Genomic DNA, 18,089 nt, shown 5'->3' on the forward strand with positions numbered 1-18,089 from the left:
CATCCTCTAGCAGGACCGCTGTGCCCCTGGTTTGAACAGACCCTTGACAGCTGCATTGGGTGGAGTGTCTAGCTGCCACTCGAACCTCACCACTAGATACCATCAATTTTGGTGTCCAGCGTTAGCTCTATTGTTCTTCTCCAAAGCCCATTTGAATTGACTGCAACACCGTCTGTTTTCATCAACATGGCTGTAAGTGTTAGCTCCAAGAGAGCCTATAACTGGTATGTCTGCATTATATGAATTGAAAAAGCTGTTCTCTGAATTATCTCATTCAGGTTCGTTTCCCTGGTTGCAGCGGCCTGCATGGTGTTATACGGCTATGATGCTTCCGTCTTCAACTCAGTCCAGGGCTCCAAGAATTGGGTGGCCTACTTCAATCACCCCAGCTCCCCCACTATCGGCTCCATCAATACCGCTTACACCGTTGGTGCTATCTTCGGAGGGTTCTTCTGCGGAGGTCCTATCGCAGATTTCCTCGGCCGCAAGGTTGGAATGGCGACTGGTTGCGTCTTGGTTATCATCGCCACATTCATGCAGACTTTTGCACCTCGTCACAACCTCGCGTGCTTTATTGCTGGACGATGCATCATCGGAATTGGGCAGGGCATTGCTTTGAGTGAGTTCAACTTTTTGGCTACACAATCTCCGCAAGATAGGTACTGACGAACCTTTTTAACCAGCGGCTGGGCCAATTTATATCGGCGAACTGGCACCTCCTGAGATTCGGGGTCAGATCATGACGTTTTGGCAAATGTTCTACTCGGTTGGGTCCTTCATCTGTTTCTGGATCAACTATGCTTGCACCAAAAATGTTCCCCAGCTGGGTGAATGGGACTGGAAGCTGGTTGTCATCTTCCAGCTCATGGTTCCCATTTTGATTCTCGCTACTCTCCCGACCATTCCTGGTAGTCCTCGCTGGTAGGTCCCTATTCTGAACTCCTACATTTAGAATGAACAATACTGACAATGCACAAGGTTCATCAAGCACGGAAACAATATCGAAAAGGCGCGCGCCGCGCTTATACGCGTACGAGACACCGAAGAAGAAGTCGAGGAGGAGATTATGCAAATCCGCGAAGCCATTGAGTACGAGAAGGAAGCCATTTCAGGCAACTATAGTGCTCTGTGGAAGGACAAGTCCCTTCGAAAGCGCATGTACCTTGCGCTGGTTCTCAACGCTGGTCAGCAGATTACCGGCCAAGGCTCGCTCAACTCCTACTCTACCAAGATCTACTCGAAGATTTTTACCAGCGACAGTAAGATTGCTTTGATCAATGCTCTCAACGCCACCTTCGGAATCTTGTTCACCCTTAATGCCATGTGGATCGTCGATCGCTTCGGACGTAAAATCCTTCTGATCGCCGGTGGCATTGGTATGGGATTTTGCATGATTATTGCTGCCGCCGTCGAAACCGAAACACCCACCATGGCGAATGGAGCTAAAACAGAGCCCGTCGGTATTGCGATCGTATTCCTGATGTTCTTATTTATTTTCTTCTGTTAGTACCTCATACTTCAAGTTTGTGATTCACAATACTAACAGCCTGATAGACAAGCCGTCATGGGGTGCCACCGTGTGGATCTGGACCTCAGAGGTTTTCTCTATGAACGTCCGCGCGCAAGCCGTCGGCATGGCCTCGCAAACCCAGAACGTCGCCAACACTATCTTCCAGCAGTTTTTCCCCACCTTCCTCGATCATGATGGGTTCTACGCCTTCTACTTCTTTGCCGGAATTAACTTCTTGTTGGCGGTCTTCGTCTTCTTCTTCATTCCAGAGACCAAGAAGGTTACCCTCGAGGAGATTGATACCCTTTTCGGCGGTGCCAATCACGTTGTGCAAGGAGAAGAGGTCCTTGCTCACCAGAAAGCTGTGCAGGCTCCTCGCCAAGTGAACGAGAAGCCTAGATCGGTCGCTGTTGAGAACGTTGAGTACAAGTAATGGGTGTGTACAACAAAATGTAGAGTGACGAGTGCGGTTGGTTTGTCATGTTTATAATTCGCGCTGGGGTTGATTTCTTCTCGGGGTTGTACGTACGTACGCTTATACAAGTGCAAGTGTTAGGATTCAATGCAGATGCGCTGAGCGCGACTCGGAGAAGCAATTCTCTTTTTCGTATCCCCATGGCAGACATTGTAGCACGTCTCTGGTGAAGGTTTTCAGTAATTCCTGCCCCAAATCTTTCCCTCGTGGGTTGAGAAAACCAAGACAGAAAACCGCCTACTAAGTCTTTCGAATCCTATATCTCGAGACTCGCGATCCATCACTCAGGCCGACAGCCACTAGATTCAGTTCATAACTAAAAACCCAAGGGAGAATAATAAATCGGCCAACATAATAAACAACCCCCAAGGCCAAGATAGACAGGGACGCGACAGGAGAAAGCCAATAGGGAAGGCTGGTGTTTCCCTTCCCGTCGATTGGTGGAACAAAAGGCATAATAAGGAGGAACTACACACTGTCAGCAGATATTTGTCAAATTAAGATGGAAAACTAAACCGACAATATTCCCAGCCAGGTAGAACACCAAGATAGCCCATGGAACTTTGAAAGATGATTGGAAATTGTCACTTCGATCAAGGCGCAGTTTGATCAAGCCAATTGTGACAAGAGTCAAGAGAAATACCGTTGGGTAAGTACCCAGGCTGACGACAAAATCAAAAGCATCACCTGCTGGAGGGGTACAGATGAAGAAAATGGCTATTCCCAGGTAAATAGCAAGACATACGATGGGTGCTTTAAATGGACGATTTTGCATCAGAATGTTTGGGAATGGAGTTATTCCGTCTTTAGCCAATTCCTGAAGAACCCGTGCTGCCAACAACCGTTCATTAAAAAATTTCGAAAGGAATTGAAGGGAGCTGCAAGTCAATAAGATACATACACACGGTGAATGCCACACTGAGGAGATGTCCGATCGCTGAAATAGCTACTAGAGCCGGCAGAGCTTTCACTGCTGCAGACTGCCCGAAGACATTGTTGAATAGCGAGGCCGCAATCGTTAGATCGGAATGCAAGAACTCCTCTCGTGAAATACCTGCGAACTATTTTGGTTTAGGTTTTGGGTAATATAGAAACATAGAGAGGGGAAGACCCACGTAGGCAATGTTTGCAAGAACATAGAGCACAGTAACAGAGCCCATCGCGGTAGGCAATGCAATGCGTAGAGTGCGTTGCGGGTTGTGGACCTCCGACAGCACCTTAGTTTTGAATTAGCTAAAGATCACAATACTATCTTCGAGGTCACTAACTGCATTCACATTGTCATAGCCCTGGAAGGAAAATATTGCATCAAGCAACGCTGTCCCGATGTTGTAACCGTTATTTGATGTGCCCTTGAAAGATGTCGAAATGTCAAAATTATGAGGCTTGTCACCTCGGACATGACCGCCCAGAGCAGCAAATCCTGTGCAGACAATGAATAACAGGATAAAAAGTTTCAATGCACCAAGAACATCCTGCAATTTTCTTCCAACTCGTGGCGCGATACTATGAACACCCACGGCAAATGATACTGCACCAATTGCTAGTCCACGCAGCCTCCACGTAGTTGATTCAACCGAAGCGGTTTTGAGAAGATATGAAGCAGCGGTGATGGCATTGCTGGCTGGGGTTTCTAAGTCGTAATGAAATGGTCAGTCGTAACATTATCAGAAGAACAAATGCTAAAAGATCGAAAACTCACGCAAAACAGCACAATAGAAAAGGTATATGCAGGTACACAATAACTTGGGTGAGTATGAACGTTCCAGATAAACTTTCATGCCACCGGATCGGGGAATGCTGGTGCCAAACTCTAACATCACCATAGCTCCACATGTCGAAATCGCGCCAGCGATGACCCAAAGAATAAGCGCCATCCCCGGGCTGCCGCTTAGTTGGAAGATAGACGCCGGGGTAGAGAAGATTCTATTTACAATCAGTCGTCGACCGATGTTTATGTGGAAGCAGGATCATACCCTGCGCCGACAATCTTATTCACAATCAGCGAAATAGCTCCGAAAACGCCAATCTTGCGTTCTTGCAAGATGTGCGCCTCCTGAACCCGGACGATCGATCTTGACGCATCCTCACTAGACGAGGAGTCCTGCAGGCAAGGCTCTGACCAGTCAACGAGCAGAAGAACTTAACGAAGCGAATAACGAACTTACTGTCAAGTCCTCCTTGTTCTTCAGCCATAATAAATCGATATGGCCAACTTCTTTCCGAGGCTAGAATACTTAAATAAGGGGGCTTGATGCAAGAAGTCGCGCGTGGACGCGCGGTAACAACTATGTAGCATAAACGATGTGACCGCCTTAGCCTCTGGCATGTACATGCGCCTCCGTGCTTTAGTGGAGAGCAAGGCACCTTCCCCTTCCCCCACCCTCTCCCTCCCCCAAAACTAAAGGTATTGAGAAGTGAAATGAGAAATATTATCTTCTATAGCACATTTAGTGGACTTTGAAAGAGCATAAAAAAGGATCCTCCACAAGAGAGAAACACGGGGGTATTCTCGGAAGCTGGGCGATGAAGAATTTCGATTTCCTGTGCGTAAATCATACAGACAATGCCCTAAGTGTGGCCGGTATCTCACGAAAAACTCGTAGATCTACAGCCGCCCCTGGCTATCAGGGTGGCGAATTTCACCGATTTCATGACAGATGAGTACTAAGCTCACGGAGACACTGATAGCGATAACGCTTATAGCTCGAGCTGGGAAATGATAGATGAGAATTCACGGGCGGGATGGATAATTACTTGCTGATGCCGAACTCTTTACCGGCGGCTGCTGATGAATGGTTGAGTCTCCAACTTTGAACCTCGCATGAGCCCTTCAAGCACGAAGGAACCAGAAGCTATATGAAGGCCTGAAGCAAGGCACAAAGATGCTTCCTGTTGTTTGCGTTCCAACATCGTCGTATGGATATATTTAGAAAATATCTCTGTTAGTTATGAAATGATGGATGTTAAGAGTATCCATCGCTAGCACGCTTGGCCAAGTGGTAAGGCGCTTGACTGTTAGTAATCAACTAAGCCCCTTTAGTCTATATCAATTACTAACCCTAAACTAGTGTATTAATGCATCCGCATAGCAATCAAGAGAGCACCGGTTCGATTCCGGTAGTGTGCAATTCTTTTTTTTGTGGGTCTACCTACACCTACCACCTCTCCTAAAAATTTCTGGCTTAGCAACTCCTAATTATTTTTATAATTTTTGAATGGGGCTGGCTATGCGTCCATATTCTTGGCAATGTTCATCCGCTTTGCAGTGAGTTAACAATTAGTGTAGTATGTCACTAATTTTACTGAGAACTACACATGCTTGCGCGGGCGCTGACTATGACAACAAAAATATATAACTAGCAATCAATCAATCCAGGGCTATATATAAACTATGTAATAACCCTAAGCTATAGATAGGTATTATATAATTATAACAATATCTTCGTCCTATTGTGAGTGACAGATGAAAATGTATTCATCGCATTAGATATGGGTCTTCAGCTTGGCGGGTATATTGTGATACATTATCAGTTAGGATGTTGATCTGATTTGAATTTAATTCTTAGAGGATTCTCACTCTTTCCGATATCTTTGCCGAAAGGAAATAAAATAGAACAGAAGGCTGTTCAAGTTGATTAACTGAGCTCGAGAAGCCAAATGGTCTGGATTGACTCGGTACCTAGGGGCGTGCTCTCTGTCTTGAACTACACCGACCTGATTCTTCCAGATACGCCTCACCTCAAGGCAATTTGTGGTTCAGGCTTTAAGATCCATGAGGCTAGGATCACAAGTTCTACCGCCTCCATGCAAAGTGACACGTGCTTCATGATATCTGCGTCTTAGCTTGCCGTCTAGCAAGCTCCTTGGGGCGATTAATTTAACGATCTCCGAGGCGTAGTTTTTCCCATCAGTTTCCTGATCAAGCGCTCGCTTCACGGGTGTTAGCGACAGGCTAGCGCTTTCACTTCGGCGCTCTTCTTTTCGTTATCATTGGCATTATTTTTGGCTCTTTCGGCTCTGTTCTCAACTTGTAGGCGACAAAGAATCATAACAAGTGTTCGAAGACGACTACCAGTGATAGTCGATAATTTTTTCAAGTCGTTTTAAATGAATTCACCTCCGCATCAGCCAGAGCCGAATATATATATCCATTGTCTCCACTATCACAGATTGTTTGCCAAGCTTCTCATCTACAGCCCATCCAGGATAGACCGCATAACCGTTGATAGTAAGAAGTCGCAGTCCATTCAATTTCAGTATTTTCGCCACAAAGGGAATTACTTTGCATGTTTTGGCGCCGTCGTAAGAAGGTCAGACCGAGTTCGTGTTGAGAGAGCTGGACAACAAATGACCAAACGCTTTCGAAACCTCGTAATGCTAGAAACATCCAGTACTCTAGAGGAGAGATATCCATCCGCAATGAAGATTGTGTAACAAGGTCCTCGTAGCTCCAGATGAAAGCGCTTCTTGGAGAAAAACGAAAGGGCGCGTTCTACATGGAGACCGCAAAGGACGACCAAATCACGTTGCTGCGTTCTAATAGCTTCTGGTAATTAGGACGCCAGTCATTCGACGGTCTTAAAGGATTGCCTGAGTCCAGTTTGAGTGGCCGGAATAGCTGGAAATTATATAAGTTTATTCTCGTCAATCAGTCAAATTTCACTTATTTTTCTAACGCCCATGGAAGAGTCAGTCGCGGCCCGCTCCTCCCGCTTCAATTCACTTTATCCACCCCATGTTGTAATCATTCATGCCCCCTTCCTCTTCACGGAAAACCCAGGCCACTGCCATAATTCTCCCCGACTTCACGCGCTGTCTCAGAGCTGCGGCCCCTCTTACAGAGAAACTGCGGGTGATATACGTGAAAGAGGAACCTTTTAAGGGTCTTTCCGCTCTCTTCCAGCTCGGGATACAGCCTAACATGCTCAAAATCCCCCCACAGGGGAAATCGTATCAGCCGTGTACTTTTCTCTGTTTCTTTCCAAGCTTCTTGGCCCTAGATGACATTCACGACTACAGATATGTTCTTACGAAGCTTGCGCACAAAATCGCGATGAGGTTTATACAAGCATATCTGCAGTCGTGGATGTCGTCTAGGGCCAAGAAGCTTGGAAGGAAACAGAGAAAAGTGCACGGCTGATACGATTTCCCCTATGGGGGGATTTTGAGCATGTTAGGCTGTATCCCGAGCTGGAAGAGAGCGGAAAGACCCTTAAAAGGTTCCTCTCTCACGTATATCACCCGCAGTTTCTCTGCAGCGCGTGAAGTCGGGTTGTAGAGGTGGAACGCGATTGGGGAGTCGATCGAGCCACTCGGAGGCACAATATGCCTAGGCGATCTTTCCACGCCTAGATTCTTCCATGCCACGGTATCCTCTTCCACTAATCTCGCGAATGCAGATTTGAGGTCCCAGATGGGGGTTGGACCTATCCCTGGTTAGCATGTCCCATCAGAGACAGGATTAAACTCAACAATCACCCACTACTTGCCTTTGATTCAACACCTCGAGCGCGCGAGGGAGAGAGGAGTGAGGCGGAGAGAGGTGAAGAGGAATCAGATCCGGGTGTTTCCTTTCGTGCCATATTGTCAGAGATCTTGGCGCGAGACGGTAGATGGGGAAGTTCAAAAAGAGTGAGAGCAATGTGTTCTGAAAAAAGAGGAAATGGGGTTGAGGAGAGGAAGAAGATTGAGACAAGGGCAGGAGGGTTCTTTCTAACACTCTTGTTACAAACGCCACTCTCGGAAATCTCCACAGGAGGCATCCTCCAAAGATCAACGCCAAGAAGACAAACCACAGACCTAAAACACAAAACAAATAATCCTCCTCCAATTGGCCAAAGCCCCAAGAGAGCCATGTGACCTGGTCACAGTTTGGGGATCGTTGTCCCTCAACAAAATTAGCGGAGGATCAGGTCCACCGGCTCCGTGAACCGTCTTTCATTAGGGCGAAAGGTCACGATCATGTTATTATCCCAGGTCCTCGTTCCACTTGTGTCGTCCATTTGGATCCTGCCACGGATCCAACCGCGCCTATTCAGAGCTGAGTACAGCCCATTTCCTCTACGACCATACATAATACGACGGATACTACACTGCAATCCCTTAACCTGGGGCTCCGGGAGACCAAGCCATGATATTGGATGCCATGACAGGAGCTTGCTGGTCACCGCCACTTACGGAGGAGCCCTCCATGGAGTACGGCATGACACGGACGTGGCTAAGCCCTGGATCGATATCTTATGCATCGATCAGACTCTAGAAGGACTCGATGAGCGCTACCGAGTTGTCCTGATGGGTCAGATCTATCAGTGCGCCGATAGAATTGTCGCTTGGCTTGGGTCAAGCGACGTCTACATCGAGACAGCCATGGACACAGTCTGGGTGCTCGTTGGCCCTCTGCAGAACAAACCGAAATTGAAGGACCGCGGAGAAGTCCGGAGATTCTCCATGAACGTGACAAAGCGCTTTCAAAAAAGTGAGTCGCAAACTACCCCAGTCCCGACGTCATGAGAAGACTAGGGCTCGCCAGCATAGATTGGCTGTGAACTCACAGCTCAAGGATCCTCTAAGTTTCCTCTTTGAATGGAACAGGTTTCAGCGAGTGTGGACCTTCCAAATAGCAACCTTGTCTTGGCAAGACTGCATATTATTGAATTGTGGAGAATTCGGACCTGAATGGGATTGTATTTCTCTTGTTTCCGACGCCCTTCGCGCTATCAAGTATCTCTGGTGCAGCTGACAAGAAGCTATGGGCCTACAGCAACAGTTCACAGCTTATCTTGACGCTAAGCGATATCTAGAGGTCATGGAATTACTGGAAGACGATCCAGGAGAAATCACGAATGACGCTTTAGCATTTATGATTCTTAGCAATACCCGCCGAAAGAAATGTGAGACTCAAAGGACAAGGTTTTTGTTATCTGCAGTTTGTAATCAGAGCTAAAGGGACCAATACCAACTGATTTACGCGCGAGGGCTGGCATTCGAAATGCTCTTCCTTCCGCCGGAGGAAGCACCTGCATAGCCATACAACACTATTTAGGGTGCATCAGTCGAATAATCATTAATATCATCGGGCTCAGGTGGCCAGAAACAGCGAAGATGAAGCAGAGGATGCTTTTTGCTTCATCAAAAGAGACCCTAAGAAAAAGCCTAGTCGGGATTGCAACAGAGATACAAGCAACAGATTATGATGAGATGAGGTCTCCTTCGAGAGTGGTATGCTCTCATTAGTACCGTTAGGTTCTATTTGTATACATGACTAACCCTTTTATACAGTCCTAGATAAGGCACACCGTGTGTCTTAACGAAAGCTAGGAGTGAATCGGCAATATTCGGCCGTAATTACACAACAAAGGATCTAGTCTTTTGTCTTGATTATCAAGCAAGGTGTACCTTACTATAATCATCCTTATCTCTGCTGATCTATGCGACGTGAGTAAGCTCGTCGTGGGTGGGGCCAATGTCGCAACGTATGACGAATGATGGCCTTCCAATTAACCAGGAGCCTACGTATGGCCGACATGACGCGATCACACGGGACCGACAAAACCAACAGCGTGAGTGGCAGTACTATATTACGTTGGATACTTAAGTGGGGTTATATTCCCAAAGGTCTTCGGCTCTTACTTCATAATATTATCGTTCAAAGTCACCATGTCCAATGTTGCGACCATTACTAAAGCCGCTCAGCCTGATATTCAGTATCATCCTGACTATGTGAAATATCAAGAGCGCACACACCGTCGCAGGGAGACGGAGTCGCTCCAACCTAGTGTCCCGGCAGGATTTCCTCAGAAATTAACTTCTCCACTTGTCTGGGAAGGAAAGGATATCGAGAAAAGGACCGACTGGATATACCAGCTGAGCGATTCGCAACTGGATGAGATTGATGGTGCCTTGCAGGGGTTTAAAGGTAAGCTCTCGTGGCATAGCCATCATAATGAGCGTTCTAATCTTCATTCCTGCAGCCCTCAACAAGCCACTGGGATACATAAATGAGTCGACCTTCCCACTCCCCAACGTCGGGCCAGTCCTGAGGGGCCTCTCAAAGGAACTTCACAATGGCCGAGGATTTTTCGTTCTTCGAGGCCTGCGTATTGATGAATACTCACGAGAGGATAATATTATTATCTATACTGGGGTGTCTTCCTATATCGGAAGAATTCGCGGTCGCCAGCAGGATACACGGCTTCAAAATGGGACATCCCCGATGATCTCGCACATCAAAGATATCACGAGCACCGTAGACAGAGAAAAGATCGGAGCACCTTCCAATACGGCTGATAAACAGGTCTTCCATACGGATGCCGGAGACATCATCTCTCTCCTTTGCCTCAGTCCTGCCGCTGAAGGAGGCGAGAGCTATATTTCAAGCAGCTGGAACGTTTACAACATTCTCGCGAAAGAGAGACCCGATTTGATCCATACGCTTTCCCAAGACTGGCCGGTTGATGGGTATGTCCGCTTGAATCAGCTCTACTGATTATATTTGAAGCTAATCGTTTCCAGGTTCAATAATCCCAAGAAGCCCTATACTCTCCGTCCTCTTCTGTATCACCAACCTGCGACCGCAACCAGTCCTGAGCGCGTGCTCATTCAGTATGCCCGGCGATACTTTACAGGATTCCTCGCCCAGCCTCGGTCCGCCGATATCCCTCCTATCAGTGAAGCCCAGGCCGAGGCGCTGGATGCCTTGCATTTCCTGGCTGAGAAACACAGTGCTTCCCTAGACTTCCAGAAAGGCGACGTTCAATATGTCAATAACCTGAGCATTTTTCATGCGCGGAATGGATTCAGAGATGGCCCTGGCAGAGAGTTCGTGCTCCCCTTCACATCCCATATTGTGGTAATGCTAAATATAGTAGGCGTCATCTGCTCCGTCTCTGGCTCCGAGATCCTGAGAATGCCTGGGCGACACCCGAGCCTCTTCAGTACCGCTGGGACACCGTGTACAAAGATATCACCGAGGATGAGCAAGCCTTTCCTCTGGAGCCAGCTCTGCGAAAGAATGTTGGCTCTTGAAACATTACAAAGTACGCGGTTATAGCCCTTAATCGACAGACACGAATCATACCTCCAAACATCAGTTTATAAAATGTTAATCAAGACTATATTATATATATATTTTCTGAAAAATTGGGCATGGTCAATGAGTTAGTCGCCGCTCTTCGGCAGGAGAATGTAGATCATCTGGGGAAGCGGGGGAGCCTGGGGTAGCCCGTCAGTTTTGACGGGAATCAACCGGCCTCATGCATTGATTGGTAGGACTTGGCTTTTATCACCGGAGCGTCCGCGCGACCAACGCTTGGACTTCGCATCACAACTACTAGTTCGTGCGGAACCGAATTCCGCTCTGATAATATCCTTACAGGCCCTCGTTTCTCAGCCAACCTAGCAGCTTGTCTGCAGCTGGCCCTGGGTATTTTCCTCGCCGTCAGCAATTCTTTGACTGGCCAATCAGGGCGCATTTCAATTGTGCAAAAGGCGACACCTCCAGCCTCTTCATTTCTAACCGCCAAGAAAATCCAAAGTCTTCGGCTCTCCATGCAAGCCATGGAACTCTTGGCATCTCGGTAGCGGAATGAAGGGGACCCTAGGCGCATAAAGCGGAATGAATGGTATTCAAGATGTGCGGGGGAAGGGGATCACCGCGGCCCAATTTCCCCAGTCGGCCTGTTGCACACAGCTCTCTACGTTATTCACGTATTTAACGTCCGGTATTAACTTTTGCTTTCTGTGCTCGTCGATTGAGGCCACGCATCAGCCCCCGACTCAGGCCTATATATACCGTGTTGTATACTACTTGATTGTTGGCTTTCTTCCGCGAGCCATAGTCAGTACTTCCGCGCCAGTCTGTTTCCGAATCCTCTTTTACACTACCCAACCGAGTCGTATCTGATCGAGTCTCCCCCTGCGCAAATATGGAGGAGCCCGAAAAAGTGGGCGGCCATGAAACAATCGAACATGTCAAGTCAGGGCATTCCGCCGTCACGGATCGCGCCGCTGAGAAACGTCTGCTCTGGAAGCTAGACATCCACGTCGTTCCGATCCTGATGTTCCTCTTCCTTCTTGCCTTTCTCGATCGAATCAATATCGGCAATGCCCGACTGCAAGGGCTAGAGAAGGACTTGAATATGAAGAACCATGACTACAACATTGCGTTGTTCATATTTTTCATCCCGTATATTCTCCTGGAAGTTCCGAGCAACCTTTTTCTGAAGAAGATTGCTCCTTCAACATGGCTCAGTGGGATCATGTTTGGGTGGGGTATGTAAGGAACTGAGCGGCCCATTCAAGCCAGTGCTAACATCACCTCTTTGTATGCACTAGGCATTATTACTATCTGTCAAGGAGTCACCCAAAGTTTTGGGGGATTGGTTGCGTGTCGGTTCTTACTGGGTGCTTTTGAAGCTGGGTTCATGCCAGGTTGGTGGGTTGAGATAGGCCATTTTGAACCACTGCTGACTGGCGCAGGATCCATCTATCTAATTGCGATGTACTATCAACGTCATGAGCTTCAGTGGCGACTGAACGTGTTCTTCAGTGCCAGTATTTTGGCCGGCGCAGTCAGCGGGGTATGTCGTTTGCCTCTTCTTAAGTGGCGATTGAATACTAACGGATTTGTAAATAGCTGCTTGCCTATGCCATTGCGAAGCTAGACGGAATTGCTGGATATAGCGGGTGGCGCTGGATCTTCATCATTGAAGGCCTGGTCACTGTGGTCACCGCAGTTGTTTCCAAATTTCTCATCGTGGACTGGCCTGAGACCTCTCGCTTCTTGAACGACCAGGAGCGAGCGTTGCTACTTTCTCGACTTTCGGAGGATCGGGGACAGGCACGAATGGACCGGCTGGATCGCGCAGCCCGGGGGCGCGTTCTCCGCGATATCAAGATCTATCTTGGGTGAGTTCCGTCCTGGCAGATCCTTCGGCGCATGGGGGCGCTCACACATCTAGTCCGTTGATGTACTTCGGCATCGTGAACACGGGATATGCCACGTCCTTCTTCACCCCGACGATCTTGAGGCAGCTCGGCTGGACGTCCGTGCGAGCGCAGGTCATGAGTATCCCGATCTACATCGTCGCGACTGTCATCGCCCTCGTCACAGCCCTCGTTAGCGACCGACTGCGCCACCGGTTTGCCTTCACGCTCTGTGGGTGTGTTATCGCGACCATCGGCTACGTGATCCTCATCTGCCAGAAGTCCGTCCCCGTGGGCGCGCGATACTTTGCACTGTACGCAATCACCGGGGGTGGCTACATGACCCAGCCCATCCTGATGGGCTGGCTCAGCAACAATATGGCGGGACACTATAAGCAATCGATTGCCGCCGCGATGCAGATTGGGTTCGGAAATTGCGGTGGCCTGGTTGCTAGCAACATCTTCTTTGACTCAGAAGCCCCCACGTACCGCACTGGGTTTGGTGTGAGCCTGGGGATGGTGTGGATCTGTGGGGTATCCTGCCTGGTCTTCTTTGCTTGGCTGGTGCGGGAGAATCGACTGAGAGAAGCTGGCAAGAGGAATCATCGCTACGAGTGGCCGCAGGAGGAGCTGAGCAATCTTGGCGATGGTCACCCCAGCTTTCGATTTACATATTAGCAGGAAATATTTGAGATCTATGGGGCATTTTTGGGTGACCTCTAGGTCTGTGTTGATTTAAAGCCTTCAGAGGGCCAACTTATTTGTCCAGTTGTGCACTCGGACGTATTGTTTCGTCTTCCAACCCCAGTGGTAGGCCACTAGATAATTCCTTTCGTGTATTTTGACGGAGTGTTTCTGCTCTGCGTACGCCGACTTCACACCTTACATCTCACGCGTTCACACGAACTCCGCTTCCACACACCCATGGACCCCATCATGTCATCGCACATGCATGCCTTTCAGTCAAGCATGCACCTTACTTCCACCCCCTGGAAGATTGCATTCGCCAAGAGATGTGTTCAAAGAAGAGGTCGGCGGTCCAAGTCCAGCTTCTGCTGGCTAGTTCCCAAGACTTCTGACTAGGTCGACATATCACATGGCTGCTTCAGATGGCTACATGGCTCCAAAGAAGTGAGTCTGCATCCCCAGGTCATGCCAGATGAGCAAGGGCAAAATATATCGAAGATGTCTGATCTAGAGGGATCTGATCTCCATCATTTTACACATCCAAGCCTTCACCCCGTCTCAGCTAAGCCGGAAAATCCGCTACAACCTTCATGGCTGTCACAAGCCCTATGAGTCTATGGAAATCAAACCAAAAAACGCCCCTCTCATGCCTCAGCTGGAAAGACGACCCTCCACGGTCAGATACACAAAAGCAAGAGCGGTGTGAGGAACAAGCTGCGGGAAAAAAAAGGTCAGGGCGAAGAAGCGAGCAAGACGACAGGCGAAGAAACACCGGCCTGTCACAAGCCCCAAGTAAGCCACTTAACGGAGGGGGATGATGGTGAAAATACCCCATGGCTCATCGTCGAAAATCCAAACCATTCACATGGCCGGAAAAAGCGCTGACTGGCTAACTCAGTTGCCACCTCCATGTGTTCTGTGATCTGGGCCCAAAGCCGATGCCGCGCGCACACCGGCCCCGAGTCGGATAATCCTAAAGTCGGACTACCCTTCCACAGACATTATTGCTTCAGGACAGCGAATCTGTGGCGCATTTAATTGAAGCACTTGGCTGCGGGACCGGTGGCAAAGTATTCAGGGAGCGCATAGGCCTCTCGAGGCATACAGACGGATCCACTGCCAGATCACGGATCAGGCAGAAGATCACACGCGGGGCCCCGTGCGTGCAGTGCGCGCTGACCGGCCGACCAAACAGGCAACATGGAGATCGCATCAACCAAGCATTTCACGTTCAGGTACCCCTACTCCTCCAGGTCTTACCTCCGATCATCGTCTTAGCCCTAACCCGCCCATTTCTCCATACACAGCGCCCGGACTCCATCGAACAACGATGGTTGGATCGGCACCTCGCTGCCGAGATGACGTAACGAATGACTGAACGGACCAACCGCCAGAGGGAAAGGTCAGACATGGCAGGACGGAGTACACCGCACCGAATTACAGTACGGAACCACAATGGACCACGGCTTACCCCACACAGACTATGCCACTTGTGGTGCAGACCCTCAAGTCCACCTCAAAGTGGCCCAGCAAAGATCCGGTGCCCTGTCGCATAGCGCGGCCCCGGCGCGTCTGCCATGGGAGGGCAAGTCGGCCTTGGGACCCAACTACTGCACCTTAAACTACATGGATCGAGCGCCACGATCCAATCAGACCGCAACCCCGCGCATCCCGTGGAGACATTTTCAGACCGGGCTGGCCCTAGTTCCCATTTACTCTCATCTACTCCGTTCTCTATTTACTTAACCATCTCGCTCCCCCGAACCCACTCCTGCAGTGACCCTTCCACTGCCCGTGAGACCCCATCGTCATGGCCAAATCTCGCTTCTTACGCAACAAGCGCGCCCGCTCTGTCGTCTCTGAACTCCCTTGGCGAAACGACAATCCCTTCGGGCCACCCCAGGTCCCTCGCTCCTTCCCCAACGGCGGCATTCGACGCTTGCGCAACACTCTCTCAAAGCTCTCCCCCTCCGCCTTTGCGGAGAAAGAGCTCCTGCGCAAGAAGAATCAATATAAGATTCCCCTCACCCGCCGGAATGTGGATAACTTCGTGACAAAGCAAGAATGCAACGAGGCCTGCCAGCTCAACCAGCGAACCCCCGAAATCCAGGTGGCTGAATGGCTCGAACATGTTTCTTGTTTGGGGCACTCGCAGGGCTCCACTTGGCTGTTAGTCGACCCGAGTTCGAACTAGGCCTTTTCTCGACCGTTCGAGATGCGCGACCCCGCACGCCGCTTGCAGTCAACCAAGCCGCCACCTGGAGTCAATCTCTATTCGTGCGGGATTTCGCGACTACCGAAAGGGGTTTTCGGAGGCCCGAATGGTCAAAGTGGTAGATTCGGGAAACGTGCTGGTCTATTGGCCCTCCGTGGGAGTGGAGGGTATTGTCGTGTCGTATCTCCCTGGCTTGGCACTGCCTTGGCAGTCACGTCGAGGCGCAGGGCGCGCTGGATCAACTATGCATGCCGAGACGGGCTTCTGCCGTCGGTCGGTAATGCGGCTGCCGCCAACAAAGGGGCCAGGTATGGACGGGTCTGCTTTCCTTTTCAATCGCGGCTCTGACTGATTTTCATTTAGCTGTCCCACAAAATGTTCGTATAGTTCTTGGCGACCCCCGCTTAATCAGTGGACGAGGCTCCGCGGGGGCCCTACCATCCTCGTGTCATAATTTGACACCCTCTAATAATCGACTTAAAAAGATTATATTGATCAAGGGCCTGCTCGTGAGATAAATATCATACGGTGAAGTTGATTCGCCAGTGCAGGTCACCGCGGGCAGAGCCGTTACAGGCAGTGGAAGTTCTGAGGCTATTTTGCTAATAATGTAATTAATTCCACGGGAGACAATGTGATGCAAATAGCTGGCAGGGCCAAAGGGGATAAGGAGAGTTTCAGAGTGTTGAAAGAAAGATAGATACCTTCAAGATAGAAACTATTCGATCGTTATCGTTCGTGTTTGGTCAAACCCAGCATTACAGTAAACTTTACCCACGGTCAGAGCGGGGCCCCGCCGCGGGAAAACCCCCCGGCCAGTCGATATCAAGATCAGACATCACTTCCGGCTCTGCGGGACAAAGCGATCTCGGAGGCCCGAATGCTCAAAGGCTATTACAAAACAAATAATATAGATTTAAAGACTTACTTAAATAGGTTAGGCTCGGTTAAGACTGATAACCTATAACCTGAAACCTACGTATAGGTTAATAAATTAGACCCAAAACCTAACCCATCGGCAGGTTAGGTCGGGTTGAGTTGGGCTTCGGTTGCGTAGGTTTTAGCGTAGTCTAGTCAAACATAAATCACTCCCGAGGCAGGACGACTTTTAATTACTACTCTTCGCTCTTAGTCAACGCATTGCTTTATTGGGCACGTGTTTTGTGTACTGAGCGAAACGCATGAAAGAACAAGTAAATCATACTTTCCCCACATAAAAACAAACCCAGAACCCCAAACCCTTGTACAAAATTTTATGAGCTTTGCCAATCCCATCCGTCAACGGGTCCGCCCGTGGGTAACGCTCAGTGAGAGATGTACAATGAGTGAATGTGCAGAGTAGAGGTGACGTCAGCTAGACCCATACTGCGGATAGAACCCTGGAGTGGAACGCTGGGGCATCGTCATGCAACAAGCCGCAACACGGTCTGGGTCGTTCGAGGCCTCTGGTCCAAAATGCCCAAAGCGATGTTCCGTTAGCCCAGTGACATACCTGCTAGAAAACGCACTACTGTGACAGGATGGTTTTTCCAGGTTTCTTGGTTAGGTGGAGAAGGCTTAAAAGAGTAACTGCTGCCCAAGTCCGGCTTATCCGACAATGATGTGGGGTTATCAGCCTTGAATGATCCACCTCTTTCACAGTGAACAGTGATTCTGGTTATCAGCTGAAGCGGGTACTCGAAGTTAAAGAGATGGGGTTATGTCGATACAGTTTTACTGGGTTCTTCGAAGGTTCGAGCCCGATCTCAGATAAAGTTTCAAGATCAAATTGTGCCAACTACGTCAATGGAAGGTTCAGAGGCGATTGAAATTGTCTTGATGTAAATTTTTTCAATAGTTCTATCGAGGTATTCAAAGGAAGGATATTCGGAGATTGCGGAAGAAATAGATTCTTTAGAAAAATTCTCAAGGTTAAGTTTTATCAGCTGAAGCGGCTACTCGAAGTCAGAGAGATAGGGTTATGTTGATACAGTTTTACTGGGTGATGGGTAGTTCATTGCAAACAGATCTTCGAAGGTTCGAGCCCGATCTCAGATATACTTTCAAGATCAAATTGTGCCATCTACGTCAATGGAAGGTTCGGAGGCGAATTGTCTTGATGTAATTTTTTTCATAGTTCTATCGAGGTATTCAAAGGAACGATACTTAGAGATTACGGGAAAAGTGAATTCTATAGACGTCATGACATGTAGGCAAGAGATCAAATATAAAAGTGTGCGGATACATACCCCATGCCTTGTATCGGGTCACTCAATTTTTAACACCGACAATTCACC

At 48.8% G+C, this 18,089-nt stretch overlaps 6 protein-coding genes across 6 annotated transcripts; 4 read left to right on the plus strand and 2 right to left on the minus strand.

Moving 5' to 3' along the window:
• Positions 1 to 186: 186 nt before the first annotated feature.
• On the plus strand, positions 187 to 1,943 carry N7482_005710 (putative MFS sugar transporter; the record flags this gene model as incomplete). The annotated part of the gene is made up of 5 exons (XM_056687835.1): positions 187 to 224; positions 279 to 619; positions 684 to 921; positions 979 to 1,502; positions 1,555 to 1,943. 5 exons carry the CDS (start codon positions 187 to 189, stop codon positions 1,941 to 1,943), a joined length of 1,530 nt encoding a protein of 509 aa, XP_056543390.1.
• Positions 1,944 to 2,463: 520 nt separating this feature from the next.
• Positions 2,464 to 4,181, minus strand: N7482_005711 (uncharacterized protein; the record flags this gene model as incomplete). The annotated part of the gene is made up of 7 exons (XM_056687836.1): positions 2,464 to 2,816; positions 2,887 to 3,046; positions 3,101 to 3,202; positions 3,254 to 3,618; positions 3,688 to 3,911; positions 3,962 to 4,103; positions 4,154 to 4,181. The coding sequence occupies 7 exons, from the start codon at positions 4,179 to 4,181 to the stop codon at positions 2,464 to 2,466; spliced, it is 1,374 nt and encodes a 457-aa protein (XP_056543391.1).
• A 2,958-nt stretch (positions 4,182 to 7,139) lies between these two features.
• Positions 7,140 to 7,570, minus strand: N7482_005712 (uncharacterized protein; the record flags this gene model as incomplete). The annotated part of the gene is made up of 2 exons (XM_056687837.1): positions 7,140 to 7,414; positions 7,471 to 7,570. 2 exons carry the CDS (start codon positions 7,568 to 7,570, stop codon positions 7,140 to 7,142), a joined length of 375 nt encoding a protein of 124 aa, XP_056543392.1.
• A 2,074-nt stretch (positions 7,571 to 9,644) lies between these two features.
• N7482_005713 (TauD/TfdA family dioxygenase) lies at positions 9,645 to 11,012 on the plus strand (the record flags this gene model as incomplete). The annotated part of the gene is made up of 4 exons (XM_056687838.1): positions 9,645 to 9,903; positions 9,959 to 10,445; positions 10,500 to 10,805; positions 10,856 to 11,012. The coding sequence occupies 4 exons, from the start codon at positions 9,645 to 9,647 to the stop codon at positions 11,010 to 11,012; spliced, it is 1,209 nt and encodes a 402-aa protein (XP_056543393.1).
• An 899-nt stretch (positions 11,013 to 11,911) lies between these two features.
• Positions 11,912 to 13,589, plus strand: N7482_005714 (uncharacterized protein; the record flags this gene model as incomplete). The annotated part of the gene is made up of 5 exons (XM_056687839.1): positions 11,912 to 12,257; positions 12,321 to 12,416; positions 12,465 to 12,565; positions 12,622 to 12,893; positions 12,947 to 13,589. 5 exons carry the CDS (start codon positions 11,912 to 11,914, stop codon positions 13,587 to 13,589), a joined length of 1,458 nt encoding a protein of 485 aa, XP_056543394.1.
• Positions 13,590 to 15,408: 1,819 nt separating this feature from the next.
• N7482_005715 (uncharacterized protein) lies at positions 15,409 to 15,792 on the plus strand (the record flags this gene model as incomplete). The annotated part of the gene is made up of 1 exon (XM_056687840.1): positions 15,409 to 15,792. One exon carries the CDS (start codon positions 15,409 to 15,411, stop codon positions 15,790 to 15,792), a length of 384 nt encoding a protein of 127 aa, XP_056543395.1.
• Between the last annotated feature and the right edge of the window lie 2,297 nt (positions 15,793 to 18,089).

The sequence above is a fragment of the Penicillium canariense genome (genome assembly GCF_028826845.1).
Source record: "Penicillium canariense strain IBT 26290 chromosome Unknown utg000003l_segment0_segment0, whole genome shotgun sequence".
Taxonomy (NCBI): domain Eukaryota; kingdom Fungi; phylum Ascomycota; class Eurotiomycetes; order Eurotiales; family Aspergillaceae; genus Penicillium; species Penicillium canariense.